Below are 15,258 nucleotides of genomic sequence, written 5' to 3'. Positions count from 1 at the left end.
GTGAATCTCAAATTGTTTAGTAGCCTTGCATCCAGCTCACTTAATTTTAAGTAGTTTTACACCGAAATATATTTTCAACACATAATTTTTCTCCTTGCTTGTCATCTCTTATTCTACCTATAATTTTTAAAACATGAAAAAAAGAAACAACATCGTGCCCATTTAAATGTCAAGTTTGGCAATGCCAAGGCTCCTCTGACTTGGGGTCAAATTGACCCCTCAGGCGACTCCGCTGTTAACCTGACCTAAATAAACATTCTGAAAGTAAGGCCTTCAACTGATGTTTTAGAAGAGTAGGACTGAAACTGCATAATAATTTTTAATTTACGTTTTTCTGACCTTGACATAGTTCTTTAGGCTAAATTCCAAAAATCTACTTTTAATTTTTTTTTTGTAAAACTTTAAGAAAACATTTTCTACTAAAACCTTGCATTACTTGCTACAAAAATGGAATACAACCCCTTCATTTGTTAAAACACAAATTTTCTTTGACTCTTTCTTTCTTTAAGAATCTTACTGCTTCTTGTGGATGTAAGAGGGACCTTATTATGCAAATCATCAGTGCGAGATTCTGTTTAGTCCTCACCTTTACTCTCGCCCTCAGCCGGTCCGTAGTAGCTGAACAGACGTCCCAAAAGTGTTTCTGCTGATCCTCCTGGCTGCAGAGCCTCTTCCTCCATCAGCCACAGAAGCCCCCGTGCCTCATCTGTTCGAACCGTTCGCACCTATTGCAAAGTAAAATGTTTACACATACACTTTTAAACATTCTGCCGTCATCGAACAATGTATTTTTATCCTTACTCCCTCTGTTTTGATAGGGTTTTTTTGACCCCCTTCAATTCTACACTCTACTTCTACGGAAAAAAAAAATCCTATTTCATTACATGAGTAAAGACAACCTTGCCACAAGGACACTCAGCTTCTTTCAGCTGTTTAATGGGAATGCATGGATGAATCAAGCATATCTTTAAGCCTTTATTATTCATCTCCCTCATGGGTATAAAAAGAAAATACATATAATTTTCTCAGAACTGGTTGCTGACCTCTGCAGTCAAGTTCTTAAGCGTAAGCAAAAGTACTCTGCAGTGTGTTTCTTCCCAGCCTGAGCTGGTGGTGAAAGACCAAATAATATTATCAGCACTGAAAATTGAAACTTCTTAAAAAAAAATAAAAAAAAACGTTCACAGTCTGTGTCCTTCAGCTGCTGCTGCAATAATGGCATCATCCATTTGGCGTTTTTTTATATTAAAAATGGAAACGTAGCTCATAAAGACAAAGTAATCGAGGATTAAAATGAATACAATTAGCAATACATTTACTACCAGCAGAGAGAAGGGGGAACAATGACCTGCAATGGCACTGCTTTGCACAGAATAGGGATATTATCTTCATGTGTGATGCTATGAAAGATCAAACAGCTTTATTCAACACCGTGTGTCGATGAGAGTATATTTCACCATACACATATTGCCTTGCAGAGTCATTCATAACTGGTGAACTTTCAAATTTTGTCACGTTATAAACACAAACTTTAATGCATTTTATGGCATAGACCACACAAAATAGACTATAATTAATCATTAAGCGAAACTATAATATTTTATTACACACATCTTAATTCATTGTCTCCGAGTTAACACGTGGTAGAATTACCTAGTAAAAAAGAACATAAAGAAATGTTCCTTTCACTTCATAATCATGTGATACTTGCTGTGGATCTATTTCATTAAACTCCAATAAAACAAAGTGTTTGTGCTCGTAATATGAGTAAATGAGAAAAAGTTCAAGCACGATGATCAACTTACACAATTGTGTATTTAGAATAGAAGGTTCAATCCTGAATTTTTAATCAGTGTTTTAAATTTCGTGATACCCATTTAGCCAAAATATTGACAAAAAACATGTTTAAAAGGAAAGGAATACTCTACATAGGATAGTTAGGTTGGCTGACATGGTTAATTCCTGAAAACATCTTGGAAAACCTAGACGCAAACCAACAGAACCAAGAACAGCTTTAATATCCGTTAGGGCGCTACAACAAATACACCCTTATCAGCACTGCACACCACACTGCCTGCAAATACATAGACAGTGCATCAGTTTGAAGGAGACATATGACAAGCCATGAAACTGGAAATGAGTTGAACATTAAGGCTGTGATAACGGACATTTGAGCAATGACAGGAAAAATATATCTTTGGGTAGAAGAAAAAACCTTTTGATCAAAATGCCTTTCATTCAAAGCAACAGATCTGTAGAGCAGACTTTTAAAATGTCTTTAAAGTTGCCAATTCATTTTTCCTTCTTCTTTTTCGTGTGATACACTGTAGCGCTGCTTCTGATGACGTTCAAATCAGAACAGGGACCCATCTTAAAAAGCAAAGCACTCCAGCAAAAAATACTGGAGTTATAGCAACGTGATCCACAGTTCTTTAAACTCTGTCATTTCTGTTTCCATGGTGCAGATCACAAGCTGCAAAGGCCAAACATTGATTTTTCTTTCTTGAAGTCAATTCTCTAACCTTTCTTTTTCTTGCTCCCATCGCCTTTTTCTAACCTCTCCTAAACCAATACTGTATACAATTGAGAGATTATTCAAAATATATATATTTACTTTTGAATCACGAAGGGCATCTGGTGAATATCAAAAGAAAAACATGTTTACAAAAAGAGTTTGAAGGAAACTGTTACACTGTTATCAAAACTATGCATGAAAGAAAATTTGAAAAAAACAGAAGGTGCTATGGAAATTCCCCTGGCAGTGCACTGCTAAGATAAAAATTTAACCACTTAACTTACAAGTGCGTGGCTCGAGGTTTGGTCTATCACTGCCACTGAGAGAGAAGCGGTTGGCTCAGTGTCTTCTATGGCAAGTTCAATGTTTTCCTGGAGGAAGAAAGATAAGGAGACAGAAACTCAAAACCATATCTAAATGTGAAGAAGGACATTTTCTAATGACAAAATGTGTCTTCTTTTTTCTAAGAAACCTATAAGACATTTTATAATGTTATTTTGTTTTTCTTTTAATTTGACTAGTTCTCTTAAAACCCATTCAAGTATCAAAAAAAGGTTTCAGCATGAAGGCTAGCTTAATGCTGGTTTAATGAAGAAAACACGCAATTTCACATAGGTTTAAAGGAGAAACGGTTTTCTGGGGTCATTTTTAAATTAGTGGAGGGAAAAAAGAAGGAGTTTACACAGTTTATATTGATAACTAGCCTACCACTAGCATGACCGTATGCTCCATCCCTGTTCAAACATCCCATTGCATGCATCCTGTCTGATTCAGATTAAGGTAGACAAGCCTAGCCATGACTGTTTACATTATCCCTTAAAATCTGATCAGATAACCGATTACACACTTCAGATTTAAGCATGCCATAAAATCAGCAGCACTATCAACAGGTCTACTGATGTTTCTGTAACATCACAGGTACATCAACTGAACTGCTCCATTTTATTGTTGGTTAGTCTAAGTGTAGTATAGAAATTACAAAAGGTTCAGTTCAAAAATTATAGTAGTAAGTAAGAAAAACTATTTTGTTCTTTTTAGTTCACATGTATCCAACTTAGTTGTTGCCAATGGCTGAAGCTAGCAGCCAAGATCCAAAATAACTTTTATATTCTATAAACAAGTCCAATCTCAAAAAAATCACCACAGTTTATGCTAAAAGTACTTTATGAACCTTTAATCTTTGTATTGGGTGGATATTGAAAATGATCACTATGATTATTTACAAGCAAACTGGATGTGGGTAGTGGTGTGACACCAGTGATTTTTCTGGAAATGTTAAGAAAAGATCATTTAAGACTCTTCTGGCCAGTAGCTCTCTGATTGAAACATAAGGCAGAGTAAAAATACATAAGGTATTTTCTTAAACTGCTTCCATATTTTTTTTAATAATAAGAAAGGTTGTATCTTGCATTTTCTTTTAAATCATTATGAATACTTACAGCAGTTAATAGATCCACAGAAAAGCTAAAAATTCTTACAATTAATCTGTTTGTTGAGGTGGATTTACCACGTCTATTGTTAAAGGTTATTCATGAATACAATTATATTTCTTATTTTCTTCTATGGTTTAAGTAACTTGGAAAGGTGCTCAAAGGCACAATTATTTTAAGAATGATTAGAAATTAAAGTGGTATTGTCAAAAAAGGGTATTTTAAATATTATATAGTTAAAGACTACACCAAAACCATTAAAATAACAAGACTATGTGGCATTTAATGCAAGTAGTTTTCTTGAAGGTAAATGGAAATGAAAGGTGAAGAAGGAATTATTGCATTAAAATGCCATTACCAGCTTAGGAACGGGGGTGGGGGAGAATGTTACAAACAGTAGCAAACAGTGGCATGAAAGCAGTTGGAAATGTTGTTGATGCATCTGTGACAGATGCTCATGTACGATTCGAACGCGAGCATGAAACGGGCATTTGAGGGAACACAAAAAGCTCCTCCCAACAGCCTCAGCACTCCACTGCATTCCAGTCGTGTGATTACAAAGCATACGACTGTTTTGCGCTTCACGGTTTGACCTGCCCATCATCGTCACTGTTAACGCTCGGTGCTGATTTAAATGAGTTTGACCTAGTTTACGATGACAAGTTCACAGCTCTATATATTCTCAGCTTGCATTGACGGCAAAGCATTACCATACAATACTTAATTCTGCCCCATTTTCTACTCTTCCAGGCGAATGGCGTGGGTGGCAACACAAGCTGGAAGTCCCCAGATTTTTTGTTCGCTGTTTCTAACGCAATGTTGTCAGGGTTCCTGATTAACTTCACAATCAGGTCAACTGAGAACACTTAAGAATGCAACAGCTTGAGAAGATTAATATATGTGTAAAGGCATAAAATAAGTTTTCAGTATTTTGTCCTTTAATAAATACTTCAAGATGACTGTGGCCAGTTATTATGGTACGGTTCTGCTAGAATGAGCTCAGGGGAGGAGAGAAGAAGAATGGTTCTTTCATCAGGGAGCAACGCCACGGCTGTGCAGCTGGGTGTGCCTCTCATAGGTAGCTGTGAGTGACTTTACTTTGATCTCGGCAGAAGAGGTGAACACCGGCATCACTAATGAGGAGGCCTAACACATGAACTACTTCGGCTTGTCACAGCTTGTGACAGGTGGGACGGCGAGCGTTTCTGATGTGTGAACACATTCGCTATTGGAGTTGATATATCGGAGAAACAGTGGCAGTCAAAAAGGGGAGAGAGAGGAGGGAAGGCAGGAGAAAGACAAAACAAGGAGACTGGGGATGTATGTATGCACAGCACATTATCTCTCACACATGTCTCTACCTCTTTGTATCTTTCCAGCTCCTGAACAAAGGTGCGCTGGTAGAAGAGGCTCTGCAAGCGTTCTTGAGTGTAGTTGTGGCACAAGTCTTCAAAGGTTGTGCCGCTCTCGCGCTTAGCAAGCCTGGGGTTCTGAAAGCCTGGTGTGTCCACAATAAGCAGAGAGCCCATGGAGTGCTGGCTGGATTTCAAGGCCCTTAAATACACAGGGGGTGGGAAGAAAAGCCATAAAAATAATGTATCTTTCACTGATTAAATTCACCCTACAAACCTTGAACCATAAAGTTGACCTTTACTTTAGAAAATTCACTTCCCCTCCTCTAGCTTCAACTTCAAATTTAAATGGTTTTAAACCATCAGTCACAGTGTTGTGATTTTTTTTTTAGCTCCTTACAGAAGGCTGCCCAATATCAGAAAAATGTTGTGATGTCAGTTGCTATAAATGCCTATTTTCTTCTTTCCTCTCTTTCTCAGCAGTGCTACAATCACTCTATGACCTTTAACATTTTGGGCAGTGTAATTTGTGTCCATTATGAATATCTGGTGGCATGAAACTCTGCCTTACTTGCTAAATGTTACATTGGCATGTAAAATTCAAGTTCATACTACTTGCAATATTGGTCAACAGTTATTGTATTCCAAACAGTCTATTGCAATATGAATATTTCACACTGATATTACCTTGACTGTGAGCAACATATTTTGAAGTCCTATTCTGCAGATTTCTTCTGTATTTTGTCACATTTAAATGATTCACATCAAAGAAACCTTCAAATCACTGTGGAGGAATTTTGGTCCACTCTTCTTTGCAGAAGTGACACATTGGACAGTCTCTTAAAGGTTATGACACAGCATCTTCGTCAGATTTCAGAAAAGACCGACTGTGTCTTGGCCACTCCAAAACCATGTATTCATTTTGGTAAACAGTAAAAAAAAATTCAAGTAACAGTCTTCAAAATCACTAGTGTTAAACTTCAAATTATTATTGGAGGAATGAGCTTTGGGGACTGGCAATTCCAAGAAAGAAGGTTGAATTTGTGTCTTCTGAACAACTTGCATGTTTATTTGACCATAAAATGTGAATCATTATTCTGAAAGACCCAATAATGGCCCATTTTCAATGCAATAGCAATAGTAACTTATTCCTAATTGGAAGATAAGGACATCTTAAAAAGCATAGTATAAATATAAAACCTTTTTAATTTATTTTAAATAACAACAAAAGCTTTTGTTGAAAACAATTAATATGAACATAGTACTTTTCCAACACATTACATCATGTTTTTGTTATAAATTAGGAATATATTCTTTGGCTTTTTAAACTTCTGAGGAAAATGTGGCTAGAACTGTTTTTAAAAATGCATGGTAACACAGTGTTAATGCAACCCACGATATGTCGGTTTGCCCCAATACTAACCGATTTATCAAAGATACGACGACAGCAAATACTTCAGAGTAAAGTCCTGACGCCATTGCCTCCAAACACTCCATTGCTGTGGATTTGGATCCTGGTATGGAAGAAGTCAGACAGAATATATCAGTTATTTACAATTTTCAATATCTTAACAATGAGGCAGCACAAAGATCTAACTGAGGAATAGAGGAAATACAGTCGGACAGGAAGGTTCAACGGCGCCACATTTGAGCCTTTTATACCCAAAGGCTTAAGTATCCAAGCTGGGTTTAAAATTGTCTTTGTAAAGCATTGACATTTTGGACTCAGGTGCTTTGGAACCGGTCACATCTAACAGCGCTAACTCATGTTTGTGCCTAGCGGCAGTGGCCACCTGTTAGGCTCACTTAATTTATTCCGCTATCAAACAGAATAGTGACTTTATGTTTAGTAGGGGAACGTTTTCATGTCTGCACGCACACACAAACTGGACAGTAGGTTTATGTGCGACTGGGGGGGGGAAGTGAAGGTGAGACTGAGGTCATTTCTGTCAATCCCTGCTGTGATGGACTTTTAACTGTATCCCCATGCCCTTCAAAGTCTGTTGATGGAAAGTCAGGGCACCTGAACGTGACAAAAATCAATGCGACGCAATTATAATTTCAAGGACGAAGAATGAAAAGGGGATCCAAAATTGCTTGTCCCAACATAGTGTGTGCACTCATCTGTCAATAGCCAATGTGGATGTGTAGTATTCATTACTAAGATAAGCTTTACGTTTTTCTCCCATGCATGCAGTTTCCCTTAGGTGATGAACAGGCACATATGCGTGCGAGCGTGCACGTGTGTGAAGAAGTAGATAGAGAGTGACAAAGAGAAGCAGGGGAATGAAAAGAGTATACAGGAAAATGTATTCTGCTGAGTACCTGCATCTGCTGTGCCATTTTCCTCGGAAGCCTGGCGGATGGTGCCGGTTCTGGGCAGGGTGCCCTTGGCCTGATGCTTGAAGATGGAGGAGGAAAGCTCCTCCAGGGTGCAGCCCAGCAGGTAGGCTGCCTTCTGGGCCCACTCGTGACGTGCAAATTGTTTCCTGCCAGCTGAGACATGTGTATAAAAACCTCCATTAGACCGTCTGCCAGCGAGTCCCAGGCAACATTTGTGACAATCACATCTTTTAGAGGGTCAGGGTTATGCTTCTGTCCACCAATGCTTTGCAAAAGTATCCATACCCCTTTAAACTTTTAACATTTTGTCATCTTACATCTTTCAACCTCTTTTATTGAGATTGTATGTGATAGAGCAGCACAATGTTGCAAGTAACTATGCAACATTTTATCAACTGAAAATAAAAAGAGAACGACAAAACTGTAAACCTACCAATACCATCAAACACCTAAACTGACAAGCCTGGCCAGGCGAGTGCTAATCAGAGAAGCAGCCAGTAAAGCCCGTGTTAAAATTCTGGAGGAGTTGCAGAGATTCACAGCTCAGGTGAGAGATGACTAACGTGAAGGAGTGGTGATAAGATAGCCACTGTTGATAGAAAGTCCATTTTCAGTTTGTCACTAGCTAGAGGCCCTCTGGTGGGGCGGGAGGGGGGACAATGCATGACACATTTTTTCAGATTTTTACTTGTAAAGAAAATTGAAAGCTATGCGTAGCAGTTCTGGATGAAATCAAAAAAAGTTCAAGGCCAGTTAATATTATTGAAAAGCACTGCAAGCAGAGCTGATGACAAACTGTTTAAAAAAAAAAACATGTCTGAACCATCAATAAAAATAAAATATAACCTTGTTCATCTACGGGTTTAAAAAAAAAAAAGAAATCCACCAGGGGAATAAAAACAATCAGTGAAGAACAATTTATTTACTGGACTGGGAACTTCATTTGGGAAGCACAGGCGTTCTTTTATTCTTTAATCTATTAAAAATAATGATGACATCCAACACAGCAGAGAAAAACTGCAGTTATAATCCACCATGAACTGGTATCTTCTAACTCTTTTGACAGCGAATAACTTTGGGGATTACACACAGAAAAAAAAAACAAAAAAAAAAAAAACAGTGGGCTCTATCGGTTTCATCACTGTGACAGAACACTTGCATGCGTCTCCTAAAGCGTAGCAGAACGCTTGTGGAGTCAAGCAAAGTCTTTTAAATATTTGCTTTGAATGATAGGCGGCTCAATCGGGAATTATTTAAGACATCAAAAAAAAAAGAAGAAGCTGGTTTTGTCACCGTAGCCTTATTTTACAGGGTCAATACAGTTATGGAGGGAAAAGGTTTTAAAAGGTGAAATATATCCATCTGTACACATGTGCTTCAACAACAGCAATTATGGGGTAAACCTTTTCCATTTAACACTTGTCAGATAAATGGATTGACAGTACAGTAAACACAAAAGCAAGCTCCTTTTACATGGCTCCTGACATAGCTATGGGTAAACAGAGATCATTGCTGCCCTCTTGTGTTACAAAATGAGGTTACAGTGCTGAAAAAATTGATTTTAGAAGTACTCTGGAGCAGTCAGCCGAGGCAACAGACATGTTTTCAGAAGTGCAGAATATTCTAATGTATAAACATAACTTTTGAATGTGTATAAGTCAAACTGTTATCACTGTGTTGCATCTATGGTTCTAGAACGTTATCACCATACAGCACCCCTTATTAAGAAGAAAAGCTCTAACAAAAACCTTCCCAAATTTAAATGTCATGCTAATCATAAGAACATTAGTTTGATTCTGCATTCACAGACAATATCCAGTACTGGGAATGTTTTAAAATTAGTCCCTAATGGTGTTATAGCGCCATCAGAAAGATTGGTAGCCAGCTGGAGGATATCACAGACACTAATTGGGAGAGCTAGTCTGCATAAGCAACTGTGCAGAAGTAATGAAGGGTGAAGAAATGTTTCAAAAAACACAAGACACTCTGTGCAGCCTGCTACGATGCAGTCTTTGTGACTTTTATGTTTGATATGTTCAGTGCATTTTAGCGACACTCATAAAGAAGCATATTTTGTAAGATAAAATCCTAAAGACTTCCATTTTGGATATGGTCATTTTATTCAATTTCTAAGACCCTATGAGGATGTGATGCAGAGGACAGAAATGTAAAAAAGTATCAAAATTGATTTTTTTATTTTGTCATGTTACTACCATGTATTTTACTACGATTGTGTTATTGACCAATACAAAATAGTCCATAATTGTGCCTTCCAAGTAAAAATCCTCAAAAGTGTTACTCAGGAAGAAAAAAAACATTATTGAAGTCTTTTTTTTTTTTTTTTTTACATTTACCAAAAGCCATGTAGGGAATACAAGGCAACAGCCTAACAGGTCAGGGCTTTCAAACCAGATTAGGCTGAAGATATTTTGTAATTTTCTCTTTCAAGAAAGAAAAAGAACTAAGGATTTGTAGAAGAAGATTAGTGCATTTTCTTATATTCTCTTAAACCTTCTCCCTCTCCTCTATCCTTACCTCTCTATTTCCCCGTTAACCTTTTCTTCCTTTCTTTTTTATCCCCCTTTTCCATCTCGATGGGATTGAAGTGAACCCAAAACAAAGTCTAATAGTTTTCAGTAATACAGATTAAATAGAGCATTACAGTCAATGGTGTAATATCAATTCTAATGTTTATGTTAACATCTGCTTCCACTAATTCTGAAAGACATAACCTAATCAGTCGCAACATGAATTGCTAATGTTTTGAACAGTTTCCCGGCCATTTCATTTATTGTTGCAAACTGTATAAGCACTGTACACCAAGGAAAAAAACTTGAAACTGTCAAAAAAACATAAGCCAGAATAACATTCACACAGCAGCCATAACCCTAAAATGTCATAAGCATGCAACTAGTGTAGATATTCAATTATTTCTTCACCTTTTCATGTGCAAGTAGTATTAGTTGTAAGGCATACATTTCCCCAACAATCTGATATTTCATTTGGGGCTGCAGATTGGTGAAGCTCAGTGTAATGATCTGTGCACTGTGCAACATCTCTTTCTAAGTGCAAATGCATAATTCAGCTGCCTCGGTTACATCTTTCTTGCATCACACAAGTGATGGTTTCAAAATGCAGCCTCAACATTGACGCATCAAGTAAAAAGCTACTGAAAAAATAGCAAATAGAGGAGAGAAATGGGGGCTGAGGGGTGTTTTACAAACTCAAAGATTTTTAATAGTTCACACATGCTATGATATTAATGCTATTATCATAGCATTATGATAGTCATAATGCTATGATTATCATTATTACCACTAATTATGATGCCACTAGGAAGGGGAAACATGTTTTTACGTTTTTTTTTCCTTGTTTGACGTAAATAAATCTTACTCTTTGTAGCTCCAGCTGCTCCGAGATGATAGATGGCCCCAAGAACCAGCCAGAGGGCCCGCTGCTCATCCGCACTGATCCCAAGGACCTTCAGGGCTACTTGCAGTTTGGAAAACTGCTGAGAGGCCCGCTGCTTATCCTCTGCCTAACAGATTTTTATAAAGATTACTTCAGCTTTCTAAGAGGTCAAAGTAATATCTTCAAAGGCCAATCTCCACTTGCGGGGCAGCATTTACCTTATTCTGCGGCATGATTCCAAATGCATTGTTGTCAGCAAAGTGGTTGAGGTGCAGCTCCGTTCTGATGGGGAAAAAAGATAAGAAAATGACAGCTGATGACATTATTGAACTAGACCATGTTGAGCCCTGAAAAAGTATTCAAACCCTTAGACCTTTTCACATTTTGTTCCATTCTAAACAAAATCTCTGATACATTATTTGGGGGATTAGATGGACAAACACAAACCAGTGCATCATTTATAAAATGGAAGGTAAATGATACTTAGCTTTCATGCACACATTTATATTTACAATGTATTGGTCAATACTTTTTTAAAGGACTTTTGGCTATGTCCCTTCCAAAAGCTTCCCAACTGAATGACAATGTCCACATACTGCCACATTCAGTGTTGTATCCATTTTCTGTTTTCCACTTCACATAAGGGTATTGCATGCAAGGTGGAATATCTTGATATGTTTGTCAGTTGTTCCATACTCTTTCCATTTTTAGAGTATTATTGGAATATTGCTCTGTGAGATGTTCAAAGCATGGAGAAATTGTTTTATAACCTTGTTATGTTTTATAATTAAAGCCGACAACTTTCCTTTTATTATTATTTTTCAAAAACTGTTATCTTTTGTTTACAGCTAAATACTCCTTCATGTTGGTCTGTCACAAAAGAAAATCATCAAAACAACATAGCCGTTTGTGGTTCAAATTTATAAAAATGTGGAAAAAGCTCTTAAGGTACAAATAGTTCTGCAAGGCACCGTTTTGTGTGACAAATTAAATACAGAACAGAGCTGTCTTGTTATTTTAATTGGCTAAATAACATCAATACTGACCTAAGAGCGCTATCTACTCCAGCCATCAGGTAGTAAAACACGTTGAAAGTGGACTCCCCTTCTGGTCTCCTCGTCACCCTCATTTTCTCTAAAAGCATCGTCTGTGAAGTCACAATAAAACCAAGTTGTCAAAATTATCTAAAAATCAATTCTTTGTACACATATAGCACTTAATTATATATCTGAATGGAGTTTGGTTGCAGTGAAGTATCAGGAACGTTTTTGATTATTGCATTAATTTTGCAATTCGTGCAAAAACCAAAGAAACAGCTAGAACCACAACAACATGAATTAAACCAGGAGAATATAAAAAAAAGAAAAAAAAAACACACACACACAAAACAATTGTTCTGCCTTTTCTCCCAGTGTGTTTGTGTTTACCTGGACAGAGGCTGATGTCACCAGGCCTGCCTGGTCGAAATCCAGGGAAACAATGTGGGAGAAGCGACTTGCGTTCCCATTAAGGGCAGTCGAAGCATTCCCAAAAGCCTCCAAAACTGAATACACTGCCTGCCATTTTTCTGCTACAATGAACCAGATTGAAGAACTGGTAACTGGAAGAGCTTAATAACAAGTAACTGACAAATAAAGCATAATTTGAATACATCCTTTCCAACTTACTGGAGAATGATTTGTTGGTGCTTCCAGCGATGGTAACCAGGTACTGGATGATGTGCTGACAGTTGGTGGTCTTGCCACTTCCACTCTTGCCAAGCAAGACAATGGACTGGTCCTGACGAGTTGTAAGGAGGCTTCTATAGGCAGCCTGTGCCAAGCTGTAGATGTGGGGGGCTGTGTCTTCTTTTCTGCAGCCTTTGAACATCTGCATGACCTGGACAGGAAAAAAAGATGAGAACAGAAATAGGACTTATCTTCACATTAGCTCACATCATTGGGCCTGTTCAGCTCTCAGCGCATCCATTTCAAGCTGATTCAGTAGACATGCATGCGTTTAAAAAATAAATTAAAAAACAAAAAACACTGCTGCCTACCTTCTCAGAATACATAGAGGGGGCACTAATTGGGTTAATGACCACCATGTTGGGCCCAGCGTGGGAGTGCAGGAGGTTGCTGCCATAACGCTGCCGCAGTGAGTGCATCACGCTCGACTCGTTCAAATATTGCAGAGAGGCCAAGTCCTCCACTCGGTCAAACAGCGGCGGGTTTGCCTAGAGTTCAAAGGCAGAGGCGGTCACACACACACAAACTCACCGAGAGCCTTCGATTATGGATGAGGTTAAGAGTTGATGTGATGATTAAGTACCTTCTCTACATCATCTTCATCCACCTCCAATAAAGATCCATCACTCTCCAGGCGGATTTTTACCTTCCCCTCTGGCAGGCTGCCTGCCTCCGTCTTCAAGAGAGTGGCTGCATTACCACAAATTAGGAAAATCATTGAATGCGACATCTGATCTGGACCTTCTCTTTCATGCCACATGGCTTAGGGCAGTTGCATATATTTTAATAATGCATGAGATTCAAGACAGCACAACATGCATGTTGTTTTGAGAACACTACAGTGAAATACATTCGGTCTGAGGTAAACAAGAGCAGTCAAATTAACTGCAATGTTTCTAAAAGCATTTTATGTGCTTCAAAACACCCACATCTGTACTTTTCGCAATCAAATGTCACCATGTGCCAACTGGCAGGAGAGGGAGTTTAACATGTCTACTCATCATAACAAATGCAGATTTTAAAAAAGTAGTAATACAAACCCAGAGAAAACCCATCCTTGTGGACAAGCCATACTTTTTCCGTTTCATACCAGGCCTTTTCTGCCTTCAGCTGTTCCTCCGTCTTCACCTGTTAAAGCAAAACAATCAGAAGGAGATGTGTGTTTATAAACAATGTTCAAACATTACAAATGTCAAAGTATTTTTTTTTTAATTATTGCATTTTTTATATGTTGGAACACACTTTGGTGTGGAAGTTGTTTACTGAGTGAAGAAGGCTACAAAGTAGGCATTTTCATCAACAGTATGCTACTTTCACAAACATTCAGAGTCAGGACAGAAATATTAGAATCTGTCTAAAAGGTTACTGTAATTTCTATGAAATACTAGAGCATGCCTGTGGGTTTTTAAGGTTGACTTTAAGAACCAGCAAAGAAGGCAACGTGTATTACAGCAAAAGGTGTGTCTTTAAGACTGCACGTCTTAGATGCTCCCCTGGTTCAATGCACCTCAATCAAATAAATTATTTATTGAAAGCCTCTGTAGAACCTGAAGAGAAAACTGAGGAGGTAATACTGACATTAATTCAGCTCCTGTAATCTTGTGATGATTTCACACCATTTTCACACTGTATTAGAGTCTCATGCAAGCATTAAACACACCGTAAAGCAGAAGCTCCTTCATAAAAATCTATTAATGATCCACAGGGGTTGTGTTTGTTTTTACTTTTGCCTTGGAACATAAATGGCTTAAAAACCATTAAATATTACTTTGGGTAACATTGGTTACTCCCTCTTGTGTCAAATTTCTACCCTGGTAATTTGTTTTTACCCCTATAAAAAAAAAAAAATTTAAATTCCAAGAAAAGATTTTGATAGTGGAAGCATCTATTGTTGCTCTGTTTTCTCCCCTTTAGTGCTAAACAACTGTCTTTCATAGCTTTTGAATATCTCAGAGAAAGGTCTTCATTCTTATGTAAAGATACAGAGAAGTAGTTAAAAAATACTAGCTACTTTAAATAGTGACTAGAAGACACTAAAAACAGCTTAAAATGTCAACTCTATGATAATTTGCTTTGTTTTTTTAAAATAATCAAATCTCATTTCACAGCTATTGTTCTCTCATACAGTGTGACATCACCTCTTCCCCACATATAAATGTCCAATGTATGCTAACGGTATGAAGGAAATTTGTAGGATGTTGTTCTTCATTTTTATGTTATAGCTGTTAAAGAGAAATTGACACTGGCCACAAATTCCTACTGGTGGAGCTGTAATTAATATACTCTACAGCAGTATCTCTCCACTGGTATTAAAGTACATGTATGTTTGGAGAGCACTGGTCTGTTTTCTTGTTTCACAACCTGAATCCATTATTCAGTGGCCTTCTACAAAATCATTTCAGTTTTCATGGCTTATCTTCTAATACAAATTTAAAGACAGCAAGACAAGTTTTTTTTTCCATCCACACCAAGAACATCAC

The 15,258-nt window shown here is 37.6% G+C and overlaps 1 protein-coding gene across 9 annotated transcripts in view; it reads right to left on the bottom strand.

Annotated features, from left to right (window-relative positions):
* Window positions 1-15,258, bottom strand: part of LOC122844956 (unconventional myosin-XVIIIa-like) — an 83,569-nt gene that overhangs the window by 49,578 nt on the left and 18,733 nt on the right. For all 9 annotated transcript variants that reach the window (XM_044140842.1, XM_044140846.1, XM_044140837.1 and 6 more), the window contains 13 exons: window positions 13,819-13,906; window positions 13,362-13,468; window positions 13,090-13,266; window positions 12,719-12,929; window positions 12,479-12,621; window positions 12,098-12,198; window positions 11,270-11,333; window positions 11,034-11,178; window positions 7,623-7,793; window positions 6,721-6,811; window positions 5,307-5,499; window positions 2,800-2,886; window positions 587-725 (listed from right to left, as the gene is read on the bottom strand). In XM_044140842.1, the coding sequence (XP_043996777.1) occupies window positions 587-725; window positions 2,800-2,886; window positions 5,307-5,499; window positions 6,721-6,811; window positions 7,623-7,793; window positions 11,034-11,178; window positions 11,270-11,333; window positions 12,098-12,198; window positions 12,479-12,621; window positions 12,719-12,929; window positions 13,090-13,266; window positions 13,362-13,468; window positions 13,819-13,906 (1,717 nt within the window). The remainder of the gene's footprint in view (window positions 1-586; window positions 726-2,799; window positions 2,887-5,306; window positions 5,500-6,720; window positions 6,812-7,622; window positions 7,794-11,033; window positions 11,179-11,269; window positions 11,334-12,097; window positions 12,199-12,478; window positions 12,622-12,718; window positions 12,930-13,089; window positions 13,267-13,361; window positions 13,469-13,818; window positions 13,907-15,258) is intronic.

The sequence above is a fragment of the Gambusia affinis genome, linkage group LG15, assembly GCF_019740435.1.
Source record: "Gambusia affinis linkage group LG15, SWU_Gaff_1.0, whole genome shotgun sequence".
NCBI classification, from domain to species: Eukaryota; Metazoa; Chordata; class Actinopteri; order Cyprinodontiformes; family Poeciliidae; genus Gambusia; species Gambusia affinis.
The sequence above is the reverse complement of the archived record's forward strand: the minus strand, read 5'-3'. Positions and strand labels throughout refer to the sequence as shown.